We start from the raw sequence: 25,910 nt of genomic DNA on the forward strand, positions 1-25,910 counted from the left end.
CTCATCTTAGATAGATGTATTCCATCCAGCTTTGCTGCTCTTCGGAAATTTTTTCGGCAGAGGGCGCCGTGCGTCGATGTCGTCGAGTCGATGGTCCCTCGAAGGCCTCAGTCGAGGGTGACGTCATCAGGTGTATAAGTAGCATACGCGGCACCCGTTGGCCTCAGTTCTGTTTTTCCCCCTCTTTTGTATCTGTGATCTTGTACTGTTTTTGTAGATTGTGCCAGCAGACAGGTATCAGCCTTGCGAGATCGGAGATGGCAATAACCCAGAAAAAATCTACAGAGGGGTAGGTTGGGAGGGCGATGAGGAATACGTTAGAACAACCAATCGAAAGAACGTTACCAGGTAAGAAGTAACTTGTTCTTCGAGTGGATTGTGTCCTCCAACGTATTGCTCATCTAGGCTCCCAAAGCAGTATTTTGCATAGTTCCTCTGGAGGAGGGGTCAGATTTTTTTTTTTAATGCCTTTAGATGGCAGAATAAAGCACTGCTTTTCCAAAAGTTAACTCCCTAGACTGGGAAGCTTCCAGGTTATAGAATTTTGAGAAGGTATGAAGCAAAGACCAAGTTGCTGCTTCGCAAATGGACCTTATAGGAACACCTCTTTGAAGGGCTGTGGAAGAGGCTATGCCTCTGGTGGAATGAGCTCGTAACCCTTCTGGTGGGTCTTTTTGTGCTAGTCTGTAGCATTCTGAAATGCAAAGCACGATCCAGCGTGAAATTGTTTTGTTACCGATTGACCTAGTTTTCTTCCACTGTAGCCTATAAACAACTGGTTGTCCACTCCAAGTCTAGAAAGCCTAGAGTTGTAAAAGCTTAAAGCTCTTTTAGGGTCCAGTCTGTGTAGTCCTCCTTCCTCCTCAGAAGGATGAGGTGGAGGATAGAATGAGGGTAAAACAATTTTCTGATTTAAATGAAAATCAGATTTTACCTTCGGTAAAAATGATGGTTTAACACTCAACACAACTCTGTCCTTATGGAACACAGTATAGGGTGGCCCAGAAGATGGTGCCTGCAATTCGCTCACTCTTCTTGCTGATGTTAGCGCAACTAAAAAGGCTGTTTTCCATGTTAATAATCTTAATGGACACGTGCGCATAGGCTTAAAAGGGGCACACTAAGAATTTTAATACCAAATTTAGATCCCAAATCGAAACTTGAAAAGGGTGAGGAGGAAACGCATTAGTGAGACCTTTTATGAATTGTGTTATCAAAGGAATTTTGAAGTAGGAGCATTCTTCCGATGAGCACTTGAAGATGGAAAGCGCCCGCAAGGTAACCTTTGATTGTTCCGATATTCAGACCTCTATGTGCTAGGGTCAGAAGGAAAGATAATACTTCCGGAATAGAACACAGAAAAGGATCAACATTCTTTTCTCTGCACCTGTTGCAAAACTGTTTCCAAGGGCAACGGTATAGAGACTGTTGCTGGCCTTCTTGCCAAAAGCAACACCTCCATAATGTCATCTGGAAGGTTCCAATTCCTGTATCTCAGCCTTTCAGATACCAAGCATGAAGGTTGAGCGTTTTAACCTCTGGATGGAGAACCTGACCTTGCATTTGAGAGAGAAGGTTCTCTCTCTGAGGAAGACGTACTGAGGACAGATGGACATGTCTAGAAGGTCCGGGTACCACGCTCTCCTGGCCCAATCCGGGGCGATTAGGATCACGCGGTTCCGAAACCTTCTCAGCCTCCTGATGACCTGAGGAATGACGGGAATCGGAGGGAACGCGTACAATAGTGGGAAATTCCACTCCACCACGAACGCGTCCCCCATGGCTCCTCTCGGAAGAAATTCCCTTGAGCAATACCTTTCGCATTTTCGGTTGATTCTGGTTGCAAACAGGTCTACTTGAGGGGTTCCCCAAAGGGCGAAGATCTCTTGAATGACTTCCTGAGCCAGTTCCCATTCGTGGGATACCGTGCTCTGCCTGCTCAGAGTATCTGCCGTCATTCTCTTCCCCGGCTAGATGAATTGCCGTTAAAGAGATTCCCTCCTGAATCGCCCAATACCAGAGCTGTATTGCCTCTCTGCACAGGGGTAGGGACACCACGCCTCTTTTGTTTAGGTAGTGCATGGCCACTGTGTTGTCCGTCATTATCAGGACATTCTTTCCCCTGACAGATGGCATGAAGGCCTTCAACGCTAGTCTGATTGCCCTCAGCTCTAAAAGGTTGATATGTAGTTTGGACTCCGATGGAGACCAACGACCGCTGATTGACAAATCGTTGGCATGGGCTCCCCACCCGAGGAGTGAGGCGTCCCTCACTACTGTGATCTCCGGCCATGGTTGCCAAAAGGGCTCTCCTTTTAGAATGTTCTCTGTACAGGTCCACCATAAAAGGTCTTGTCTGACCTTGTTCGGAATCTGAAGAAGATCTGTTATTTGACCCGAGAACTAGGACCACTGAGTCTTTAGGGTCCATTGAAGGGATCTCATCCTCAAGAGTGCCTCTGGCACCAGAAAAATGCAGGACACCATGAGGCCGAGCAACCTTAAAAATTCGTAAGCCTGGAGATTTTGGGCATTTTGGAATTTGGAAACCATCTGAAGAAAGTCTTGAGCCCTCGACTTGGGAGGCGAGCTCTTTCCCAAGGACGTGTCTAATATAGCTCCTATGTACTGAAGCTGTTGGGAAGGTGTCATCTGTGACTTCTTGAAATTGAGGGAGAAGCCCAGTTTGTGGAGGAAGTGGCAGGTGACTTTCAGATGATCCAGTGCTTGCTCGGCAGAGCGCGCTCTGATCAACCAATCGTCCAGGTAGGGGTAGCCATGAATCCCCCCCTCTCCTGAGGTGTGCTGCCACCACTACCATTAACTTGGTGAAGACCCTCAAGGAAGAAGTCAACCAGAAAGGCAGGACTCGAATCTGATAGTGTGAGTCGCCAACTACGAACCTCAGGTATTTTCTGTGTTTGGGATGAATCGGCACATGAAAATAAGCATCCTGGAGGTCCAATGACACCAACCAGTCCTGGAGTTGAAGGGCATGAAGGATCTGAGAAAGGGTAACCATCTTGAACTTGTCCTTCCTGAGGAACTTGTTCAAGTTGCTTAAGTCCAAGATGGGTCTCAGTCCTCCGTCCTTTTTGGGGATAAAAAGAATACGGGGAGTACCAACCCTCGTTTCTCTCCGCTGCAGGTACTGGTTCTATAGCACCTTTCTCCAGCAAGGTTAGAACTTCCTGCTGTAGGAGTGGGTTTGAAAGTTTCAACAGGTGTCTCCCTGGTGGATTACTTTGAGGTTGCTTTAGAAAAGGAAGGCAATAGCCTTGGGCTAATATTTCTAGAGCCCAAACATCTGAAGTAATGGCTCGCCATTCTTGTAGATGCTGCGACAGCCTGCCTCCTACAGGTGTTTTGTGATGCAAGTCCTCACAGTGGTTTTGTGGCGGATGTTGCAGCTGTTGGTGGCAAAGAGGCTGCAGCTGGTTTAGCACATTTTCCTCGTCCACCACGAGTGGCCTTTCTTTGGCCCCTTTGACTAGACATTCCTCTCGTATTTCCTTATGAGGTGTAATAATGATAGGATTGTCCCCTTCATGATTGCCATTGTGCACGAGAAGGCTGAGGTTGCCTAATAGCAGCTCCTAAGGATTTTGCCGCTGCTTTTGAGGTCTGCAACCTCTCATGGCTCTAGTCAGCCTTGTTGCCAAAAAGGTGAGACCCGTCAAAAGGCATGTTCAGGAGGCGGTTCTGTACGTCCGGTGCAAAACCTGACTTCCGTAACCACGCAAACCTGCGCATTACCGTGCTGGTGCCGATGGACCTGCTTACACTACCCGCAGTGTCCAATCCAGATTGAAGGGATTCCTGTATCTCTAACGATGGTTAGGAAACCTTCCCTTTCTTCCCCTTCTGGTATGTGCTCCGCCGCCATTGCAATGCACTCCCATAGAGTGTATGAAAATTTTGCCAAGGCACATGTGGAGTTAGCAGATTTTAATGCCATGCTCCCGGGTGAAAATACCTTCCGTGCCCAACCATCCACACGCTTATTGTCCCTGTCTGGAGAGATGAACGGGTAAGCAAGTTTGTTGGAAGCTGTGGCTGCCTGTATGTTTTGACAGATAGCCGGGGTCGCTACTGGCTGGGCGGTATTTTGATGCGAGGGATTTATTTAGCAGAGGAATAGAATCCAGAGTTTCCCCAATTCTTGGCCACCCTCTTTTGTAAGGCTACATGAAAAGGTAGTACTGGGTCTTCAGTGGGACCATGTCCAATATGTCTGTTAAATTGTCCTGGACGAATTGGGCTGGTGGTCTAGCCCATCCCAAGCAATCTACCACCTTGGTCATTAACTGACGGTAAGATGGACTGGCATGCTCTCCTGGATCTGGTCTACCGAAGTCCTTCTCAGGAAAGGTGTCAATGCCACTTGCATTGTGCAAAGACTCCACCAAATCCCTCATTCTGCTTTCCTCTGAGATCAAGCATTCTGGGACATTTGGGGTGCCATACTCCAATCCAAAAGGTACATTTTCCTCCTCGGATCACTCCTGTTCCTCAAAAATTGAGGTCAATGATTTGAAAAACTCGGAGAGGCTTGAAAACCTTCTCTGGGAGAGGAGGAGGAAGAGGTGTAGTACCAGGCTCTGAAGGAATTACATTAACTTTTTCCTTCTCTTTTTCTGGCTGCCCTGGCTTGGTTGGAGCCTTTGGCGCCGAGGGTTTCGGCGTAGACATCGATAAAGGCGTCGATGACATCGTGGTCGACAGGGTCTGCTTCAAGGGCGTCGAGGCGGCCTTCGACAGTTTCTCCTTCGCGGTGTGAAAGGTCTCGGACGGAGTCGGTGACCTCGAGCGGTCGACTCGAGCGTTTTTCGCTCGGCGTCCTGGAAGGTTCCCTATCCTTCCTTTTACGATCCCCTGGGCCCGAGGGCACGCGTGTGTCGGAGCGATGAGGCTCCCGGCCGGCTTCCGAAGAAGGCGCAGATCGAGGCTTCGCTTTCTCAAACACCTCCATCATTTTGACCCTAAATGCTTCCCACTCTATTCGGAAGACGACTGTTTTGTAGGGCATTTCAATTTCGGAGACTCATCTGACAACGAGGTGGAGGGAGATCTATGGTGTCGTTTCTTCTACTTTTTCGACAAAGTAGACGAGCGATGAGAATCGCTTCGAGATCTGGATCTATGCCTTTCGCGTCGAGACCACCCATGGGGTCTCGACTCGACGCTTTCCGATCCTTCCAACCTACCTGTAGCTTTCCTCTTTCTCGCAAGGCCTTTCCCGTCATCGCCTGACACTTCGAACAGGCCTCCATGTTGTGGCCTTCCCCGAGACACCACAAACACTCGCGGTGCGGGTCCGTGATCGACATTTTTCAGCCGCACGACTTGCATTTCTTAAAACCTGATCACGGGGTCGTGGTCGGCGTCGATGACGAGGACGAGGACATAATTACTTCTCGTAATATTATATTTCCTGACAGAACTCGAGGCGCACCGAATGTCCGAAGCAACGTGCTGCGGAAAAATGGAACAGAGTCCAACAGGCGCCGCGCGTGCTACTTATACATACGATGATGTCACCCTCGACGGAGGCCTTCGAGGGACCATCGACTCGACGACATCGTCGCAAGGCGCCCTCTGCCGAAAAAATTTACGAAGAGCAGCAAAGCTGGATGGAATACATCTATCTAAGATGAGGAATACGCTGGAGGACACAATCCACTCGAAAAAGGCTCCCCTAGATCAGGATAGAAAGAAAAGGTTCCAGAAGTCTAGCATAAAGTACTGGGGGTTGTTAGGGAGAATTCTCATTTCTGTGCTAATTCCCTTCTACCTTAGAGACCCCCAGCTCTTTTGTTGGGCTTTGGGACTTAGTGATTTTCTATCCTGAAGTAAATGAGACCTTTTTCTCACACACTCGTACTTTTCTCCGATTTGGACTCAGTTTCTTTTTGTTTTTGAATCTGACAAACTCCATGGGCATCTCCTTTTTGTATTGTGACACTACCCTGCATAAGATGCAAGGTCTTTTGCAAGGAAGGCAGAGTCGACCACTGGACGAAGGAACCGAAGAAGAAACTAGAAGAGAAGCTTGCTGCACCCTCCTGGACCATTGGTTTGCCCGGTGAAGCCCTGCTGCAGTGCTGAAGCTCCAAATTTCGAATCGACTAGAGAAACCCGGAGCGGACAACTTCTTCCCTTGGGTTGGTGGGATCAACTGATCCCAAGTCGAACTTGACTGGAACCCCTCTCCTTGCTGGCTGTACTTCTTTGCTGCTGCTGGAACCGAGTGCCAGGGGACAGGAACACCAGGAACAAGTGCACTGTCTTTAAGCTGGACCCGAGCTCCAGGAAGATCCCAAGGACTCCCGCGAAGCAGGACATCCTAAGCCCAAGCCACCTCAGAGTGCTGGACCCCAGAAGCAAGGGGAGCCCACAAGGTGTCTAAGAACTGCAGTGGTGCTATTTACCGGTAGCTGAAACCGTGAAGTGCTGCTGAACTAGAGTAAGCCCATTGCTGCTGCCGACCTTCAAACCATAGTGCAGGAGTCCCTCGACATCCTCCCTCTTGTCCCCACTGCGGAGGCCCAGGAACACAGGATCTGCAGGACAACAGGAACAGAAGCCAGCTGGACCTTTTTTCTTCAGACTTAAGGTACTGTCTAACTAGGGGTACTTACCTCTTCTGTGTAGCTTGCTTGTTCTCGCTGGAGACTTGCAGTAGCTGCCCTTTGCAGAGTTTCATGCAGCTTTGCTTTCCACAAGTCTCCCAGCTTGTGGCCCAACAGGGATTCTTTTCTACATACTCTCTATATAACATTGTTCAAGACTTTTGTGCCATCTTCAAGAAGTGCCTCAGCTCCTCTAGACTGTGTTCAATTGACATTGGCTGCCCTGCAGACTCTTGCCCTCTGACTTTGTGTTTACCTGTCTCTTCAAAAAGTCATAGATAGGTTACTAGTACAGCTGGGAAAGTGTTAACCTATATTTAATTAGGGGATTGTAAAGTACTTACCTGTTCAGAGAAGTTGATAACCTTTGTGTACTCCCATAACTCCAGTGTTGCATTAAGTGTTAAAGTGATATATCAATGTCCACAGTGCGGAGAGAGTGTGGGTGTGTCATCCCAAAAGGGTATCTACTTACTGAACTGACACTGAAGTAGTGTATTTTTAAGTGATTTTTATTGTTGCATATTACCCTTTGTAAAGAAGGCTTATTTTAAAACTGACCGTTTAATAAATAATTATTTTAATAAGAAACCTGATTATAAGTGTTATTTGAATACACAACACTGAATCTCTATGTTGCACCTCTACAGCTCACATTGACCACTCTTGAGATAAGCCTGGCTGCTCTGTCACTCTACCAGCTTGTATAGTACAGTTCTATAACAAAGGTTGTGGTACCTATTGCCAAGAGGACAAGGCTGGTGTAGTCTTCCACAGGGTTACTACATACAACCTTGCCTAACGGGCAGGGGGGGAGGGGTCAGGGGGCAGGGGTCACTAGGAGAGGGGATGAAGCATCAACATGAGTAGTCTGATGCAGACAATAGGCAGAACTCTTTAGAAACAACACAAACAGGTTCCATCCAAGTTACCAAGTACAACCATATGATGGTTTGGGGCCTTGTGCTAAAATACCACCAGTTCCAAAGCATAAACTACTTCAGGTAGCTTATTAAAAGAACAGCAGTGCCTTTGGTTATGATTAAAGGTAAGAGTTACAGTGTGTACTCCATTTAACACAACAGGATAGGCCTAGCTTAAAGTCCTTCACCAAGGTATCCTCACCAAACGTCAGGTCAGAGTGAGTTAGAGCCATGACTTTCTGCCCAATGTTACCAAAAGGACGAAAGTGGGATGAGGGGGACAGGAATGCTAACTTACCCTTAACTCAGATTCTTCCAAAGACCACTGTAGGTGTTCAGGAATCCGTAAGGCACAATATTCTGCTCTTGGTCTGGTCGAGGAAGGCAGAGGGGTCGCATGTGCAGAGGCCACTTTCTGAATCAGGATTTAGTTTGTCGGTCATGGTGCACAGGAATCTGTTCCAGACAGCTTACAGAAGACAAACCAAACAAGCAAAGATGAAGAATTCTTGGAGCCAGACCACCTTCTTACTGGATTGAAGGTGCAGTGCAACAGGAGTCACCACTCAGGCGGTGAAAGGCGACCGAACATCGGCTAACTCACATCAAGGGAAGCTGTGCTGAGCCTGTTCCTGTGACGGATGAAAATGAGGGAGCAGGCAATTTGCGGCACAAGCTGAAGATATACAAAGCTCCAAGATCCTACTCTGAACCAAGACAGCTGCAGCGAGATATCCAAGGAGAGAGCTGGTCAGTCCACTGGTTGGCCCGGGGACACTTCCTAAGGCTCAGCAGGTATGGACCCTCAAGCATTGGTCGAGACTGGTTGTTCCCATCGGTTCAGTAGTTAGAGTGCCAGCTAAAGCCTTCTTGAGATCAGGACAGAGGAGCAGGGTTCGACTGGGACAAAATTGGAGTCTATTCTGGTTAGCTGCAGGGGTCATCTTCAGGCTGCACGTCTTCAACAAGGTATTGGTTGCAACAATGATCTGATTGACAGGCACACAAGTCCTCCTTTTATCCAAGATTCATGCTGGGAGCAAATACAAGCCCACCAATGGTAAGGATCTGCCCTATTCAAACAGCCAGAGGCTATCCAATTATGCATAGTCATCACATCTGGCCAGCAACAGACATGCAGCCACCAGTTTGTGGATTGGGACGAGACAGTCCTAGGGAGAGAGGCGCACACACACCAAAAGCCACTGCTTTCCCAGGGAAAGGGATCTCCATAAAAGGCATTTGACCTGAGAAGGGGGGGGTCAAATAAAAATATGGCCAAAGGACAAGCACAAATCCTCGTGGCACAGCGATATTCCTAGCCACTTTTAGTAGCCATTTGCTCTAGATGCAAAGTGCACTTATAAAATAACAAAAACAGTAAAAAAAGAATTGCAGCTGCCACCAACTTAGCCTGGCACGTTGTTAAAGTAACCACAAAGCCATTATATAAAAATATACTAGCTATCCCTTGCACTTCACTGTAAGGTGATCTCAGATTGTAAAAATACAAGACTTAGTCTCTCATTACAGAGTCTTAGGGAGTGGTCAGTTAACTCACAGGAATAAGCAAAACCGGCACAGGAAGTAAAGCAGAAGGATTTACTAACGTCGAAAAAGTAAGACCAGTGTTCAAAACAAGCATAAAGAAAGGGTGTGCAATAGAAATGTATGGATGGAAAGTTCCAACAGGAAAACCTTTCCCCAACACTTGCCATGGAATGGTGGGCTGGTTCCCTCAGGAGTGAATTGCACTGGAAACTGTGCAGCAGAGCTGGATTTTTGAGGCCCGTGGGTGTGTTTTTGGAATTGTTTTCAGCCCTCATAAGTTTGTATAAAAGATGCCTTAACAATTAGCATGGCTGAAAATGGAACAAGTTGATGAAAGGATTGAACAGCCTTCATTGTCACAAGGCTACTTCAAGCGAGTTGTCATTTTGGAGCATAAGTAATGTGAACTAAACCCAGCTTTAACTGCAATTAATCCATACTAAAAATGCTCTGAAATAAACATTTAGGAAATTGCTTTTAAATGAAGACTACATACAATAGCAACATAGTGAAGTTAGAGTTACAAAACAGAGGTGCACTGTTGCTCAATCCTTTTGCTGAGGTAGTCTAAAACTTCACCCTTGATTATTTTGCGGAGAGTTTGTGTTTCGAGTGCTTAGAAGTGCTGTGTGACACACAAACGTAAACAAATACAAGCATGAGTTAATTGTTAATGCTACTCACCTGTGGATGATTTTTCCATACATCAAACATAACTCTCAATACATGCAACTTTCCTTCATCACTTTCAGCTAGCGTTTTAAAAACCTCATGAAACCTTAAAAAAAAAAATAGAATCCCATTAGTAACTAGCCAAAAAGAACACATTCCAAAGTTCTCAGCAACATTAACAAATTTACTTACGTGCAGTAATGCTCTGATGCAAGAATTCTTCCCACAGATTCCTCATCTTTTGTTAGTTTTATTATTTGTATACAGAAAATGCAAAGTACAATATTCGAAAAATACAAATAACAGAAGTTTTTCTGTTCGTGTTGGGCGGCTCAACTGGAAGCTAGTACCTCCCATTTTGGCATGTTTGAATCTGGGCACTGTGAAGAGGTTGGAGTTTGCGGTTCTGGTAGGACGGTGGGTGAGGGGGGCTGTCTATGAGGTAGCATGGGGCGGTGTAGTTAAGGCAGACGTGTGTAAGTGAGGCCACTTTTAGCGTAATTTTGTCTGTAGTGGTGAGCCGGTTGTTGGCTCTCATTATGTTGGAAATATGTTCTTTTTGGGGATGCTCAGTGCTGCTCTAAGAGAGTTTTGTAAAATCTGGATTGTGTTTGTAATATATTTGTTAGCTCCTAGGTAAAGGGCATAGCAATAATCCAGTTTTGACAAAATTAGGGCTCTGGCCAGGGTGGTGCAGCTGTTGGTGGAAAGGAAGGGTTTGGCCGCTCTAATTAATTTACAACTATAGGCTGTAGAGGAGGCCATAGAGCTGACCTGTTTGTTGAAGGAGAGGGTGGTGTCTATGTAAAAACAGAGTATTAACTTCTTTGACTACCTTGATGTTGTTTCCATCAATAGTGAAGCTCGTGTAGTTATGACCAAGTTTGTTGATGTTAAGGGCGGTGCCAACGATGAGCTCAGTCTTGTCATCATTCAGGCATAGACCATGAGAGGCCATCCATGCCTGGATGAGGTACAAATCTACTTTAAACACAGCCAGGTTGGAAAAATGTATATATAATCTTTGGACAAAACCACCAATAGATGGCTGCCCCCGCAAAGCATGCAAAATCTGAATAGGTAGAAGCCATATAAGACTTACCGGTAAGTAATACATGCGCGCAGATAAAACTACCCAATAATAGTCGATGACTTGTACCTTTTAGATTCACATGCTTAACAGGTGCTGCCATCTACTAGTAGTTTTTGTCCAAAGAAGAGCATTGACGTTACTGTAACACTATACCCCCCCCAATGTGTACCCGTTATCCATCTTAGATTTCTTTTCTGCCATTGGTGTGATCAATGCACTCCATAATGCCTCTGAATTAGTTGTCTACCTAGCTTAATATACCTTCACAATTGATCGGGATTTCTGCACTTGGACATGGAATCAGAGACCGAAGTCGCACCAGCAGCGACCGATGCACAGTAGGGACACAGGAGGGACATGATGAAATATTCCATTTAATGACTTCACTTTCTCTCTTCCTTACCTGCCCGAGTTCCGTTTTATCTATGGATGACATTTACCTTAACCATTGCCCACATGCAAAAATAAAGTCAGCAGCGCAGGACACTCATCAGGCCTGCAATTGATTCTTGCCACTTACCCACCACGAGGACAAGTGTCCAGTCCAGTGTGTCAGAAATTCAAACCAACCAAATGAAAGCCATGCAGAGAGAAAAGGAAACTGAGACGGCAGACCAACTTCGGCCTGTTGTATAAAAAGGTTGCTGATCCAAGGGATGTGTCCTCCGGTCACTTCTGATCCCAAAGAGGCAATGTTGGGTAAGATTTACAATTATGTGAACAATCTTCCTTACCTCCGTCAACCCCAAAACATTTTTGCTGAATTTAGTGATTATTTTTCCCTTATTCCTAGGCGAGTGGGAATCCTTTTCCCCCCCTCTCACCTAGTCTTTAACTCTTTTTATGCGTGACCATCTTATGTTTCTCCATAGTGTGTGTGTGTGTTTGATTTTATAGTTCCTTATAACATTTGGGCTTAGGCAGGGTTGCTCCTTTGGGCTTCCCATGTTCATTTGTCTCAACGTATCTTGGGCGAAATACTGTTCCCAAGAAGTAGAGTGGGATTCCCATCTCCTTTACATTTTATAAAGTGAGCCAGCACACCATACATTATGTGGAGTGCTGGGGAGATGCACAGAATCCCCTTTCTCACTTAGCCGGTAATACTTCTGTTACAATAGCAAGATAACTTTAATGGCTGGTGGAGGTGGTTAATCCCTTAATGACTTTTTAGTCACATTACTCACAGGCTGTCAAATCAGCAGCAGTAATGCATGGGAGTGTCACTATTCTGCTAGAACGGTGGGCTCCTTTTTTGCCATGTTTAAGTATCCTTGTTGTTTCCTAAGTCTTCTGCTGTCCTAGGAGAGCAACATCTTGGTTGATGGTTTGTCTTCGGCGGGAGTCCTTTGTGTTCCCTGTCGAGGATCAAGCGTGTGTGAAGGCAGGAAGGGAGAGGAGTTAAACACTTTGCAGCTTTTTGTCCTCTAGCTGGACTGAAAGGAACCAGTTCCTCCTGGGGAGCTGGCTGTCATGATTGGCCAGCCAGCCGCCCCTTTCTATAAAATGCAGGGAGAGTATGCAGAAGTTTTCCTGATAAATAGTCCGATCCTGGAAGCTGCTGACATGTCAACCACTGGAAGACAGCTGTAACTAATTCCAGCGACCAGAGAGCCTGCTGTGTAACCAAAGCCTGGTTTAACCCTTCCTTCCAACTGACCCGGGGGGCCCAAAGACAACTACCCAGAAGCTGGTGAGACCCATTAGGTCTCCCCCCGTCCCGCATTTTATAACAAAAAAACGAAGTAAACAAAAATGGGCAATTGTGAAAAGGTCAATTATTTCGAATAAATGGACCTAAAACAGAAATTACTCACTGCAATGATCTTTTTATGCACTCCCGCAGATTCCTTATCTTGACAGCTAGCCATCATCCAGCTCCGTTTGGAAACTTCAAGAGGGGGCATAGTGGACCTTGACTCGGACGTCTATCGTCGATTAGTCTTGCTCAGCTCTCGATGGTCGGCTCGGGAAATGGCATCAGGCATCGTTTGTATATATAGCAGGTAACCATGCACCATGCTTCACTTCTTCCCTTTTTTTACCCCTGCGCATAAACGCTGCAGAAGGAAACGGAGGCTAATCAGCCGGAAAAAAATCTAAAGGATAAACTTAAGGGTGATCCCACACAACAATGAATGAAAATGCTTTTATTTTTAAATAAGACAGAAACGGTCATCCAAGAGCCATCACCAGATGTCTTCTCGTTTAGACAGAATCACCAAGTCCCAGGACTTTGAGCAGGGATGAACGGGAGGTTCGATGAGGAATCTGGTGGAGAAGAATCCATAGAAATATCATTACGTTGAGTTATTTCTCTTTCAAAGGATTGTTTTCTCCCACAGATTCTGGTTCCATGTGTTAAAATCAAAGCAAAAAGGCTGTGGTTTTACATGGATGGCCGCCGCAATCCAAGTAAAGGATGCAGGTACACCCCCGCAAACCCTGTACCCATTATACCATTTAAAGGGGGCGGGGGACACCCCCACTCCCCTTAAATGGTGTACACCTTTAACGGGTCAAACCACAGTATTGTTGCCACGATCTTTTGTACATGCAAAGTTTGTCACGATTTTATCACTGCATACCCAGATTCTTCATCTTGATTTATTTTATTTTAATTTTTTTTTTATAACTCACTTAATACGCGTTTAGTTTCCAAGTGCGGATCCAGGATTCAAACCTCTATTGCTCTGCGTGGTCTTGCTTCCAAGAGGAGCACATTGCCCCTGTGCTATCCTGTGTTGGACTCCCGAAGCAGTCAGACTAACGGAGGAAGGCAGAAGTTTGAAGCAAGTAGAATCAGAAGAACCGCCCTATCAAACCGTGCATCAGCTCCCCGTGCAACATCCAAGGCATAGTGCTTGATGAATGTATGCAAGGATGACCAAGTGGCTGCTCAGCATATATCCCCAACAGGAACTCCTCTCTGGAGGGCTGTAGAGGCTAAAACCCCTCTGGTTGTGTGGGCCCTGATACCCGCAGGAAGCTCCTTGCCCACTTGGATATGCACAAAATAATCCAACGTGACATGGTTTGTTTAGTGATGGCATAACCTTTTCTAGACAAGGACTGGGACACAAACAACTTGTCTGTCTTTTAAAACTCAGATGTGCGAGCAACATAGTAACTCAACGCTCTCTTGGAATCAAGGCGGTGGAACTGCTCTTCCTCTTTCAAGGAATGTGGAGGAGGGTAAAGACAGGCAAATCCATAGTCTTGGACAGATGAAACCCTGAAACCATCTTAGGAAGGAATCCGGCCCAGACTTTGAGAGACACTTTCTCACGTAAGAACTTCAGAAAATTAGGTTTGCAGCACAAGGCTTGCAGCTCGCTAAACCTCCTGGCAGATGCGATCGGACCAAGAAGGCTGTCTTAAGGGATAACAGCTGCAAAGAACATAAGTGCACAGGCTCAAACTGAGCCGCCATCAAGTAGGTCAAAACCAGATTAAAATTCCAATCGGGGTTGGTGGAAACTTGAGAAGGCCCTTCAGGAACTGCCCATGACCGAAATAGTAAAGGAGCCTTGATCTGGGGACCGCTAACACAGACCGGGTCGCCAAATTACCCTTTGACAGTGGCAACCTGAAGAGGACAGTGACAGAATGAACTCCATCACTGTGGTGGTGGGGCAAGAGGTAGGGTCAGTCTCGCGTTCCCTGCAACAAGCCTCAAATCTTCTCCACCTGCACGAGTACAGTGATCTCGTAGGTGGTCTGCATGCAGCCAGCAACACCTCAAGTACCTCCTCATACATCATCCTCTCAAGAGCCATGCATGTAAGTTGAGGGAATCCGGGGTCAGCTGGAGCACTCATCCTTCGACTGGGCTAGGATATCTGGACGCCGAGGCAACCAGTGAGGTGGACAGATGGTCAGATCCAGGAGACCAGAGTACCACATTCTCCTCACCCGATCCTGGAGATAAAGATCATGGTTGCTCAAAAGCTCTTCAACATCCTGAGAACTCAGGGTATGACTGGAATCAGGGGGAGGGGGAGGTTAGGGGGAAGATGTAGGAAAGGGAAGTTCCAAACCACCAGAAACGCGTACCCCAGTGCGCTGTTCGCTGGGAATTACCTCCAGCAAATCTGGTTGCACTTCCTGTTGAACTTCGTGGCGAACAGATCCACTTCTGGGGTACGCCAGAGTGAAGACCTCCTCTAGGACTTCCTGGCACACTTGCCACCTGTGTGAGGCCATGCTCTGCCTGCTCAGAGCATCCACCAAGGTGTTATCTGCCCCTGCTAGATTAACTGCCGACACCGAGATTTTGTAGTGTCAATCTGGCATTCCCTGCACCACGCCTCAAATCTACTCCAACTGCACGAATACAGATATCTTGGAGCGGGTCTTTGTGCAGCCTGCAACACCTCAAGTACCTCCTCTGAGACTCAGTCACCATACCTCATCCTCTCAAAAGTCACGCATGTGGGCTGAGGCAATCCGGGGTTGGGTGGAGTACTCAAGTCTTCGACTGGTTCAGGAGATCAAGACGAAGAGGCAACCAGTGAAGCAGACAGATGGTCAGATCCAAGAAATCAGAGTACCATGTTCTCACCCAATACAGGCCCATCAAGATCATGGTCACTCTAAAGCTCTTCAACCTCTTGCAAACCCAAGGGATGACGGGCATCTGGGGAAGGCGTAGTGAGAGGGAAGATCCAATTCACCAGAAAGGCGTCCCCCAGTGCGCTGTTCACGGAAATTCCCTCAAGCAAAATTGTTGACACTTCCTGTTGGACTCTGGTGTACATATCTACGGCTGGGGTACTCGAGAAGGAAGACCTTTAGGACTTCCTGGGACACTTTGCACTTGTTTGAGAGTGTGCTCTGCCTGCTCAGAGCATCCGCCAAGGTGTTCTCTGCCCTGCCGGGATTAACCGAGACCGAGATTTGGTTCTCTCGTAACCAGAACCACAGCTGAATTGTCTCTTTGCAGTGGGGGCGGGAGTGCACCCCACCCTGCTTGTTGAGGTAGTGCATGGCCACTGTGTTGTCAGTCAGGACAAAGACATGCTTCCCTCAGATGGGGCAAAAGGGCTAACCTGATGGCCTGCAACTCCAGCCTGCTGATGTGCCACCTGGCTTCTGATGTAGACAAGAGGCTGCTCACCTGCAAATCCTGATAGTGGGTGCCCCAACCCATAAGGGACGCATCTGACCACTTGGGCCTGGGGCCAAGGAGGCCAGAAGACAATCATCCTGCATGGCACCCTAAGGTAAGGATTCAGCGGCATGTTCCACTGCCTTCCGTAAGCCGAAGGAGTACTTGGCAAATCCACAGCTTTGTGACTTTGAGTGCCATACTGTCACAGGTGAACACCTGTCTGGCCAATGCGTCCAATTTCTTTCCCTCTCTGTCCGTAGGCAGTTTGGAAGTGGATGCCGCTGGTCTGGTGGAAATACTGGCAGCCTGTATAACCAACCCTTCTGGGGAAGGGTGTGTGGCGAGGAAAGAAGGGTTTCCTCTTGCCAGCCTATACTTCCCTGTAAACAACAAGTTACTTACCAACTGGTAACGTTCTTTCAACTGGATGTTCCTCCAACATATTGCTCATCTTTGACATGTAATGTCAAGCTTTGGCAAAAAATGTCAGCAGAGGGGGCGCTGCGTCGATGGTGCCGCGTCAATGTCCCTCGAAGGCCTCCGTCGAAGGTGACGTCATCCTATGTTACAAGTAGCACGCACGGCGCCCGTTGGCCTCAGTTCTGCCCCCCCCCCCCCTCTTCGTGCAACAAAAGTGCCCATAAGCACGGGACTCTGCCTTGTTGGAATGAAAGCTGTAATAGCATGGGAAATTCAAAAGCGGGGAAGGTTGGGAGGGCGATGAAGAATACGTTGGAGGAACATCCAGTCAAAAGAACGTTACCAGTTGGTAAGTAACTTGTTCTTCGAATGAATTGTGTCCTCAACGTATTCCAGATTTTTGACAGACTCCCAAAGCAGTTCCTTTCAAAGGAGGAGGGTGCAGAATTTAAACATGCAGAATTTTCAAAGGGCAGAATAAAGGGCTGCCTTGCCAAAAGCGACATCCTGAGCATGGGAATATCCAGAGTAATGCCTGCTAAACGTGTGTACGGATGACTAGGTTGCAACATCAGAGATGTTTTTAATAGGGACACACCTCTGCAGGGCAGATGAAGTGGTCATGCATCAGGTGAAATGAGCATGCAAACCCTCGGGAGGGTCCTTTCCTGCCAGTCTATAGCATTCTGAAATAGCTAGGATGATCCACCTAGACAAGGTCTGTTTGGGAACAGCCTGGCCTAGCCTGTGTCCTGTATACCCTACAAAGAGTTGGTCATCCAATCTCAATTTGTGCATCCTGGAAATATAGAAGCTTAACGCTCTCCTAGGATCCAACCAATGTAGCCTTTCCTCATCCTTACCAGGATGCGGAGGAGGATAGAACGCTAGCAGCACAATTTTCTGCCATAGGTGAAACTCAAACAACCTTAGGCAAAAAGGAGGGCTTTACCCTCAACACAACCCGGTCCTTCTGCAAGATAGTAAAGGGTGGCTTGGAAGATAAAGCTTGCAATTCGCTCACTCTTCTCGCAGATGTAAGAGCAACCAACAGGATTGTCTTCAAGGTTAAAAACCTCAAAGGACACAAGTGCAATGGTTCAAAAGGAACAACCATCAGGAATTTTAAAAAAAAGGTTGAGGTCCCATACAGGAACCTGAAATGTAGAAGGAGGGGACACATTCGTGAGTCCCTTAAGAAATTGAGTGACCATAGTTCTCCTAAAATAGAAACACTCCTCTGAAGAGCAATTAAGGATGGACAGCGCTGCAAAGTACCCCTTGATGGTACCAACCTGTAGACCTTTATGAGCCAATGAAAGCAGAAAGGACCGAACATCCGGTTTTGTACACTGAAAAGGATCAACATGCCGATCTCTGCAACCATCACAAAACATATTCCAACAGTACAGAAACTTTGTTGCTGGCCATCTAGCCGAAAGCAAAACCCCCATCATGTCATCCAGAAGGTCCCAATCCTTGTACCTCAACCTTTCAGAAACCAAGCGTGAAGGGTGAGTATTGACCTCTGGATGGAGAACCTAAGCCTCCTCCTGCGAGAGAAGATGGAACAAGTTACTTACCTGTAACTGTTCTCCAGCATGGGCCTGGCATGGATTCACATGCTCATGAATATTCCCAGTCAGGCTGGGAATCCTCGGTAAAGAAAAAAAATCAGTTTAATTTCTGAATTGTCTTTCTCCTAACAACCAATAAATGAGCTCTGGGTCATACTGCCCCCAGCCAATGACTGCCCTCTACCTAAGCCCCTCCTCTGGCAGCCATCTTCAGATTTTTACTACACGTTCAAGTGTTGGGAGTCCTCGTGTTTAGCTCTCGAGCTTTTACTGCATTTGGAGTATTACTCTATTTTAATCTATTTTTTGCTCAACCGGGCTTGTGCTCCATCGATCAATCTACCCGATAAACGGGGCTCCGTTTTCGGATTCTTCAGCGCTCCTCATGGGCGAATTGCGTCAAGTTTCTTCGTGAAGGCTTCCAGGAGATCCTTTCAGGCCTACGCCGTGTGGACCATGTCGGAGAAGGATTCTACTCCCCTGTTCAATTCTGCTCTTGCTGCAGCTTGCGGAATGTCTTTTAGGATGACAAGCATTCCGAGTGTCTTTACTGACTGTACCCGACGCACAAGAGGAAGATTGTGCGTTTTTCCAGGAGATGGCCACTCGCACGATGAAGGATCGGCATAGGCGGCGGGTGGCTTCAGGCCAAGGCTCTTTGCTCTGGGTGGGGTCCCAGCAGCAGGCCTCTCCCAGCTCCACGAAGGCTGAGTGGGCTTGTAAGACTTTGAAGTCCACTGTCACCGGGAGCGTCATTGCGATGGGCTCCTCGGCGGCCAGGGCGCGTTCAACGTCTCCAGCCTCCGTCACCAAACTAGAGGAGATGCCCAACTCTGTTCTACCGGAGCAGTCCAAGGGGGAGTAGGGCTTGGACCCTCCCCCTAAAGAGAAGGCCAAGCAGGACAAGGCTCTGGCCCTGACCGTGAAGGCACAGGTGCACACGGCGAAGGCCCAGCCTTCCATTGAAGGGGTGGCGGAGTCGTCTCTGGTGAAGGCTGCGACCCCTAAGACCAGGGTGTCCCTTCCTCCCAGGAGGGAGGCTGCCTTCCGGCCCATAGATGTCCGTCATCTCCCAGAGACCCTCACTGCTGTAAGCAGTATGAAACTGATTTTTTCTTTACCGAGGATTCCCAGCCTGATGACAGGGAATATTCATGAGCATGTGAATCCATGCCAGACCCCATGCTTTGAGAACCTCCCAGCGGAAGACTTATCCGAGGACAGATTGACAAATCCAGAAGGTCCGGTAAAACGTCCTGGTCCAATCCGGGGCAATAAGGATTGTGCGTTTCCCGAACCTCCTCAACCTCCCGATTACTTGAGGAATGACGGGGACTGGAGGAAACACGTACAGTAGCGGGAATTCCCAAACCACCACAAACGAGTCTCCTAGAGCTCCTCTGAGGAAATTCCCTTCAGCAGTACAGCTCGCACTTACAGTTGACCCCGGATGCAAACCGATCCACTTGAGGGGTTCCCCAAAGGGCGAAGATCTCGTGAAGAACTTCCTGAGCTAGTTCCCCACTCGTGGGAGACTCTGCTCTGCCTGCTCAGAGCATACACCACTGTGTTCTCCTCCCTGGCCATGTGAACCATCGACAGGGAGATTCCTTCTTGGAGAGCCCAGTACCAGAGCTGCATTGCCTCTCTGCACAGTGGTAGTGACCATACGCCTCCCCTCTTGTTGGGGTAGTGAATGGCCACTATCGTCCGTCATTATCAGGACATTCTTTCCCCTCACAGAGAGCAGAAAGGCCATCAGCGCTAATCCAATTGCCCTCAGCTTCAAAAGATTGATGCGTAGTTTGGACTCTGATGGAGACCAACGACCACTGACAGTAAAATCGTTGGCATGAGCTCCCCACCCCGTGAATGGGGTGTCCGTCACTACAGTGATCTCCGGCCATGGTGCCAACAGTGCTCGCCCTTAAGAACATTGTCCTCGCAGGCCCACCACAGCAGATCCTGGGAGACACTGATCGGAATTTGGAGGCGGTCCGACATCCGTCCCGAGAAGTGGGACCATTGTGACTGGAGAGACCAGTGAAGGGATCTCATCCGTAAACAAGCCTCTGGCACTAGGAAAATGCCAGATGCCATGAGGCCTAGCAACCTCAAGAACTCGAAGGCCGGAAGATCCCGGGCATTTTGTAATTTTGGCTGGAAAATTTTGCGAGCCCTCACCTTGGGTGGCAAGCACTTTCTCAAGGAAGTGTCTAGAACATCCCCGATGTACTGAAACTGTTAGGAAGAGAAGCCCAGTCTGTGAAGCGAGTGGCAGGTAATGTTGAGATGATCTAGGGCTTATTCGGGAGAACGTGCCCTGATCAGTCTGTCGGCCAGGTAAGGGTAGGCGTGAAACCCCCCCCCATCTTTCGAGATGCATTGCCACCTCCATCAGCTTGGTAAAAACCCTTGTGCGGATTGCAACCCGAATGGCAGTACTCGAAATTGATAGTGCGAGCCGCTAACTGTGTACCTCCGGTATTTTCTGTGCATGAGATGGATTGGCACATGAAACTAAGCATCCTGAAGTCCAATGACACCAACCAATCCTGAAGTTGGAGGGCATGAAGGATCTGCGAAAGAATGACCATCTTGAATTAGTCTTTCCAGAGGAACTTGTTCAAGGAGCTCAAGTCCGAGATGGGTCTCAGTCCCCTGTCCTTTTTGGGAATCAAAAAATATGGGGAATACCAACCCTTGTTCCTCTCTGCCACAGCCACTAGTTCCATAGTGCCCCTCTCTAGCAGGGTTACAATTTCCTGCACAAGTAGCGGATCCGGAACCCTCAAAGAGTGATTCCCTGGTGGATTCACCCAAGGCTTCTTTATAAAAGGGAAGGCAGTAGCCGTGGTCCATTGTTTCCAGAGCCCACTCTTCTGAAGTAATGGCTCACTTCGAGATGCTGAGACAGCCTGCCCTCCACTAGTGAACTGTGACTGAAGCCTTCAGAGCGGTTTTGAAGCGGCTGTTGCAGAGGCCAATGGTACAGAGGCTGCTGCTGGAGCCGACTTGACACCTCTACCTCGTCCACCAGTAAGGAACTTACGTTGGCCCCTTTGACTGGCCATTCCTCTCGCCTTTCCAAATGAGGAGTAATAAAGAAAAGGATCTACCCCTCCATGGTTGTCCACTAGCACGAAAAAGCTGAGGCTGCCTAACGGCAGCACCTAAAGATGTTGCGGTCACCTTAGATGTCTGCAGCTCCTGAAGGCTCTAGTCAGGCTTGCTGACAAAAGGTGAGACCCAGCAAATGGAATGTTGAGAAGACTAGCCTGCACATCGGGTGCAAAAACCAACTTCCGCAACCACGCACTTCCACATATCATGGTGCTTGTGGCCATGGATCTGCTGATACTATCCACAGAATCCAATCCAGACTGGAGGGACTCATACATGGCCTCCTTGCCGTCCTTAATAGCCAGGAAGCCGTCCCTCTCATCCCCTTCTGGAATATGCTCCGCCGCCATGGAGATGCACTCCCACAGAGTGTAGGAAAATGTAGCAAGTGCACAGGTGGAGTTGGCTGATTTTACCACCATACTCCCTGCCGAAAATACATTTCGCGTCCATCCATCTACAGGCTTATCGTCCCCATCAGGAGCGATGGTATGGTACGCAGCCCGCTTAGAGGTAGCCGTAGCTGTCTGGACCACCAAACTCTCGGGAGTGGGGTGTTGCAACAGATAGTCTCTACTGGAGGGGCAGTATTTTCTTGTCAAAGATTTGTCCACAGCCGGACGAGACTCCGGGGTCTCCCAATTTCTGAAGAGCCACATGGAACGGTAACACAATCCGTAGGCGGACCCCGGTCCAAAATATCAGTAAGATCATCCTGATAATAAGGGGCAGAAGGTCTGGACCAGCCCAAGTACTCCACCACCTTAGACATAAGGCGCTGATATGAAGAGTTGGCATGTTCCCCAGTTTCAGGCCTGCCAAACTCCAACTTGTGAGACATATCAATCCCACTTGCGTTATGCAAGGTTTCGCACAGGTCTTGCATCCTGCTGTCCTCTGAAATGAGGCACTTAGGCACATTAGATGTCCCATACTGGAGCCCAAAGGGGACCTCTTCCTCCTCCTCAGAACGTTACTCCTCAAAAATCGAAGCAAGGTTCCTAAAAAAAAAATCCTTTTTAGTAAGAGGGACAAAGAGCCAAGAGGCTTTGAAAGAGTTTAAAGCATCCACTCAGATTGAGCCAAAACCTTTCTAGGAGGGTCAACAGGGTCCGGTAAAGCAGGCACCACTGGCATCGACTGCTTCGACAACGGCACCGATGGCCTGACCGGCGTCGAACATGCAACCGGCACCAACAATGGTTGTCGATGGCTTCGAAGGCCTCGACAAAGTCAGAGATCATGACCTTTCACTCTGCTTCGAGTGCTTCTTAGATCCTTGTCTCGAGGCCTCAAGGGCTCTCAATGGGGATCACGCAGAGTACCAGGCTCGAGGGCGCCCAAGTATCGGGTCGATACTGCTCCTTGCCAGCTTCCTCAGAAGGCGCAGGCAGAGCATGGTCCTGACACAAAGATCTTAAGCATGTCCATCCTGAAAGCTTGCCACTCCGGCGGAGTCGATGACTTGGACGGACATGTCACTCTCTCAGGGGTACCGCCTGACCAAGACGACTAGGAAGGCGACCAGTGGTGCCTCTGCTTCGAAGAAGGCTGGTGGGATCCACTACAGGACCGTGTGCGCTTGGACTTCTTCCAACAAAGAGTCACCCCTCGAGTCGTCGGTCGAAGCCCCAGCTGGTCAGGATTTACCGGTCTTAGATAGCTTGCCTACCAGCAATTTCTCCTTTCGGTCCCGCAAGGCCTTCCCAGTCATAGATTAACATTTTGAACAAGTATCCATCTTGTGGCCCTCACCCAGGCACCACAGACAGACGCGATGCGGATCCGTGATGTACATTTTGGGCCCGCACTCCTTACATTTTTTTGAACCCGGAACGAGGAGTCGTCGGGGGTGGAAGAAGACCACCTTAAAGAAATTTGAAATAACATTACTTTAGAAGTAAAGAGGCGCGCCGAGTTTCACAAAGCAAACCAGTTTGTGGAAAAACGGAACTGAGGCCAATGGGCGCTACTTATAACATCGGATGACATCACCCTCGACGGAGGCCTTAGAGGGACATTGACTCAACGCCATCGACGCAGGGCACCCTCCGCAGATTTTTTTTCCCAAGCAGCCGAAGCTGGGCGTTACATGTCGAAGATTAGGAATATGTTGGAGGACACAATCCATTCGGAAATTGGCATTCACTGGGGGGAATAGTACAAGGGTGCTGCCATAAGGAGGCTAAAGCATCCAAAATGGCTGGGTTGAATGGCACGTTGTGCTCAACTGTGGGATCCTCGCCCAAAACGTCAGTGAGCTCATAGCCCTGAAGAGGTGTGATGGACACCTTCAACCCAAGGGTGTCAACCCTGTGAACCAGATCCCTGAACTTGATATTAGCATGGGTATCGGCCTGGATTTGTTTTAACTAAAGGTCTGCGGAAGTATCCAGACGACTGGCATCAAGTAGGCCCTGAGCTAGGGCCAATAAAATCTGCCTGGTCGTCGGAAAAGTAGACGCCGTTGGCTCCCATGTAAACGGGGTCGACTGGATCATCGGGGTAATTGACGAAAACAATGTGAATGGATTCCCCCTTCCATTCAGTCGGGTGCCACTCCTAAAGTGTACCCAAAACAAACAGTCCCTGGGAAAGCTCCTACCAGTCTATCAGGGGCAGCCCCAGAGCCATATATGATCCTTCCACCCAACTTCCAATCAGAGGAAGGGAGACCGAGCCAGGTCTTATCGGGAATTTGAGAAACAGAAAGGGAAAGACAGGAAGCCATGAGGCTTTGTGGCCATCTTAAACTTTGTTGAAGTGTACGACGTCCTTTCATCGTGGGATGTTTTTTCGCAATGTTTTTTTACCGTGAATGTTTCTCAAAAAAACGCATCGAATTTATAAAAAAATTAGAAAATGGGGGGGTTTGGGTGGAGACCCCCACAAATAATGAAAAAAAATTTGATGGGTTTTTTCATTAAAAAAATTGCAGTAAAAAAACTCCACGAAAAAACATCCCGCGATGAAATGACATGGCACCTGTTGAAGAATCCATGGATTCCTAGAACAGGGTCTGGGTGTCTCAGAATGAGCGAGACCCAGAGCCGCTGAAAAGTTACCATGTAGCTGCCACCAGTCAATACCCTGCTCTGTGTTAACAGGTGGCCCACAAACACACTAGGGGTACCAAGGTGTACCCCAAACCATGAGTGCCATAGAGGTATTTCAGGGGCCTTGTTCACCAACACTAAAATAAAATGAAGAGTTGCACTGCCAGGGTCCAGACTAGACTCCTGTGGCAGAAACCATACCAAAAAACATACAAAAAAAGGTAGCAGGTGCCCCTCTCGAAAGAACAAGGCATGATAACCTGTTCAGTGGTTATTCACCACATTGAGAGTTCGCAGCCATTGCTTTTTGCTCACTGTACCTTCACAGATTGGAAATATCCAGTCTTTGTCCCGCCCACAAGGGCAGTCCAGCATCTAAATGCTATGGCAATTCCTCTCTGAACAAGAGTACCATCAGCAACCCCATACACGTGTTTCAGCCTTGTTGGGCATCATCAGTGAGGTGAAGCTGAGCCTCTCTAAGCACAGTGAGCAGGGAGTCCATGTCTGGTTGCCCCCAGGTAACCTAGGGTGACCAACCCCAAGTTCCTTTCAAAAATACAAAAAGAGGTAGCAGGCGCCCCTCTCTCGAAAGAACAAGGCATGATAACCTGTTCAGTGGTTATTCACCACATTGAGAGTTCGCAGCCATTGCTTTTTGCTCACTGTACCTTCACATACCAAAAAACATACAGGAAGTAGTGGGACAAGGAGCCCCTGCCCCTCCAAAGCATTTCCAGCATCACTTGCTCCGCCTGTACCACATAGGGGTACATGGGTGTAAATTCCAGTCCTAAAGTAGGGGCGGGCCCCTTAATCTCCTTAACCCAAGCGGGCCCGCCACCTGAGGATAGAGTATGTTTTGTACATAACGCAAGTTTATTGTACAATTATCAGTGGAGCATTTAGATGTGCTGTAGAACCAAACTAACACAAGTCTCAACAAATCAAACAACATCAGTTGACAAGCTACCATTGGACAAAAACCTTCAAAATAAATCAAATCTTTCTCCAAGTCCTACACTCTTATTGGTAGCCATTATCTGAGCTATGTTGAGCTCATATGTAGAACACCTTCTAGGATTGGTCCATGGTAGTTCATGACATTGTTAAACATTTGTATGAAAACTTAATTCATTAATAGCAATCCCTGGCCTAAGCCCTTTTAACCTCAACTTTTAATTGCACATGGTTCGCGTAAATATTTCAAGCGATATGAAGGAGGCTGGGAAAACAAGTTCTCTTTGAATTAGCGATAACTCATTCCCCAGGTCACTGGTTCCATAGGAACATTCTAATCTAAATTGCCATTCGATCGCACACAGCACATCTGAAAATACAAATGAAACACCTGGGTTTCAATTACTTTAGATTTGGGCATTGACTCACCCCACGTTTTACTACTGGCCAGAAAAACTGAAATCCCTCTGTCATACTCACAAGCATTCAGGAGATTACATCTGCAGTATGCGATACTTATCAGACCATAAACCCCATGGCCGGCTCCCTCAGCCAAGTTGAACGCAAAGGTTGAAGTTGCTTATTAACCCCATCCTCTGGCCTCTGAAATCCCAAAGAATTAGTTTTCCAAAAGTCAAATTTCACTTTGCAAACAGCCCTGGCTGCCTTGTTTCAATCCATTTGTAAAAAGTCCACTACATTTAGATTCACAATTCCCTACAAACTTTGATCAGTGTGCATCCAGGTTTAATAACAGTCATATTTCCTTCACAGTGGGTTCTCTACTAAA

At 47.8% G+C, this 25,910-nt stretch overlaps 1 protein-coding gene across 1 annotated transcript in view; it reads right to left on the bottom strand.

The window, feature by feature from the left end:
- The window catches only part of NCBP1 (nuclear cap binding protein subunit 1), a 1,187,216-nt gene that overhangs the window by 560,251 nt on the left and 601,055 nt on the right, over window positions 1-25,910 (bottom strand). Inside the window, exon 18 of the mRNA XM_069630359.1 lies at window positions 9,791-9,884. Within this exon, the coding sequence (XP_069486460.1) occupies window positions 9,791-9,884 (94 nt within the window). The remainder of the gene's footprint in view (window positions 1-9,790; window positions 9,885-25,910) is intronic.

Source organism: Ambystoma mexicanum, chromosome 6q, assembly GCF_040938575.1.
Source record: "Ambystoma mexicanum isolate Mex_15411 chromosome 6q, UKY_AmexF1_1, whole genome shotgun sequence".
Lineage (NCBI taxonomy): Eukaryota > Metazoa > Chordata > Amphibia > Caudata > Ambystomatidae > Ambystoma > Ambystoma mexicanum.